Source organism: Monodelphis domestica, chromosome 4 (assembly GCF_027887165.1).
Source record: "Monodelphis domestica isolate mMonDom1 chromosome 4, mMonDom1.pri, whole genome shotgun sequence".
Classification (NCBI taxonomy): domain Eukaryota; kingdom Metazoa; phylum Chordata; class Mammalia; order Didelphimorphia; family Didelphidae; genus Monodelphis; species Monodelphis domestica.
In genome coordinates this window covers 223,485,141-223,486,842 of record NC_077230.1, presented here as the reverse complement: position 1 = coordinate 223,486,842, position 1,702 = coordinate 223,485,141, and the positions used below count along the sequence as shown (strand labels likewise).

At 40.7% G+C, this 1,702-nt stretch overlaps 1 protein-coding gene across 1 annotated transcript; it reads left to right on the top strand.

Annotated features, from left to right (window-relative positions):
• Window positions 1-244: 244 nt before the first annotated feature.
• LOC100030159 (olfactory receptor 149-like) lies at window positions 245-1,183 on the top strand. Its single transcript, XM_001379703.4, has one exon. It carries the CDS (start codon window positions 245-247, stop codon window positions 1,181-1,183), a length of 939 nt encoding a protein of 312 aa, XP_001379740.2.
• Window positions 1,184-1,702: the final 519 nt, after the last annotated feature.

Below are 1,702 nucleotides of genomic sequence, written 5' to 3'. Positions count from 1 at the left end.
GCACATTACCCACTACCCCATTTCCTTTCAAATGAGACACCATATAAAAGAGCAATTGGTCCCCCCTTAAAGCACTGTCTACTGAAAACCTCTGTTTTAAGATCAAAGGTGGTTTTATTTGTATATCTATGTGTATCTTTTGACAGGTATATGTTCTCATGCCTATTGAACTTCATCTTGTATCTCTCACGTCTGAACTGATCCTTTGGTGTCCTGTGCCCCAACATTAGGTATTAACTCTTTAATGGAGATGAAGAATCAGACAGTGGTAACAGAGTTCATCCTTCTAGGAATCCCCCATACAGAAGGGCTGGAGATTGAACTTTTCTTTGTATTTTTCTTCTTTTATTTCTTTACCTTGCTGGGAAACCTGACCATTCTGTTGGCCATCATTTCTTCTCCTCGTCTTCACACTCCCATGTATTTCTTCCTATGCAAGCTGTCTATTTTTGACATATTTTTCCCTTCAGTGAGTTCTCCCAAAATGCTATTCTTTCTTTCTGGGAATAGCCATGCCATCTCCTATGGAGGCTGTGTCTGCCAACTCTTTTTCTATCATTTCCTTGGCTGTACCGAATGTTTCCTATATACTGTGATGGCCTATGACCGCTTTGTTGCCATCTGCTACCCTCTACGGTACACGGTCATCATGAGCCATAAGGTATGTGCCATCTTAGCTATGGGGACTTCATTTTTTGGCTGTGTTCAGGCCACCTTCCTAACAGCCCTCACTTTCCAGTTGCCTTACTGTGGTCCCAACCAGGTGGAATATTTCTTCTGTGACATCCCAGTGATGCTGAAGCTAGCCTGTGCAGATACCTCAGCTCTGGAGATGGTGGGTTTCATCAGTGTGGGCCTCATGCCCTTCAGCTGTTTCCTCCTCATCCTTACTTCTTACAGCCGCATTGTTTGCTCCATTTTGAGGATACGCTCAGCAGAGGGCCGACGCAGAGCCTTCTCCACTTGCAGTGCTCACCTCACAGCTATCCTCCTATTTTATATGCCTGTGGTACTCATCTACCTACAGCCAACCCCCAATCCTTGGCTAAATGCCACTGTTCAGATCCTGAATAATTTGGTCACCCCTATGCTAAATCCTTTGATCTATAGTTTAAGGAACAAGGAGGTAAAATCATCACTAAGGAAGGTGCTACAGCAGATTGGTCTCCTTCCTGAGCAGTAAGAGACAGAATTAAAATGGAAATAGAGACAAGTTAACAGAGGAAAAGTCAGAGATAGAATGAATGATTTTTTTTTTGTAGTTATCATTGTGTCCTGAATATTCTATCTCTCTTATTTTTGGTAACCTTCTTTAAATAATATAACCATCTTTTCTCTCATTGTGACCCTTTTTGCATATGTCTACAGGGACTATCTCCTTATAATAATTACTATCATTGAATCTCAGAGTTTACCAAGAGTTTTGCATATATTAGATTATTCAAGGTCACAATGAACCTAAAGTAAGAGTACTATTGGAACCATTACCCTCATTTCAAAGAGGAAGCTGGAGCTCAGAAAATGTGAGTGACTTGTCTATAGTCACACACCTAGCAAATATTCAAGGAAGATTTTGAACCACAATCTGCTTGACTCTTAAATCCAACCTGTTTTCAAATATGTTACACAAGTTCTCTTTGGTTCTTACAGGGATGTTTATTGACTCACTTTCTTAAATACCAATTTAATCTCCCAGGTTAGT

Excerpts from the sequence above, each read along its gene's own strand:
- LOC100030159 (XM_001379703.4), top strand. The coding sequence starts at position 245 with ATGGAGATGAAGAATCAGACAGTGGTAACAGAGTTCATCCTTCTAGGA.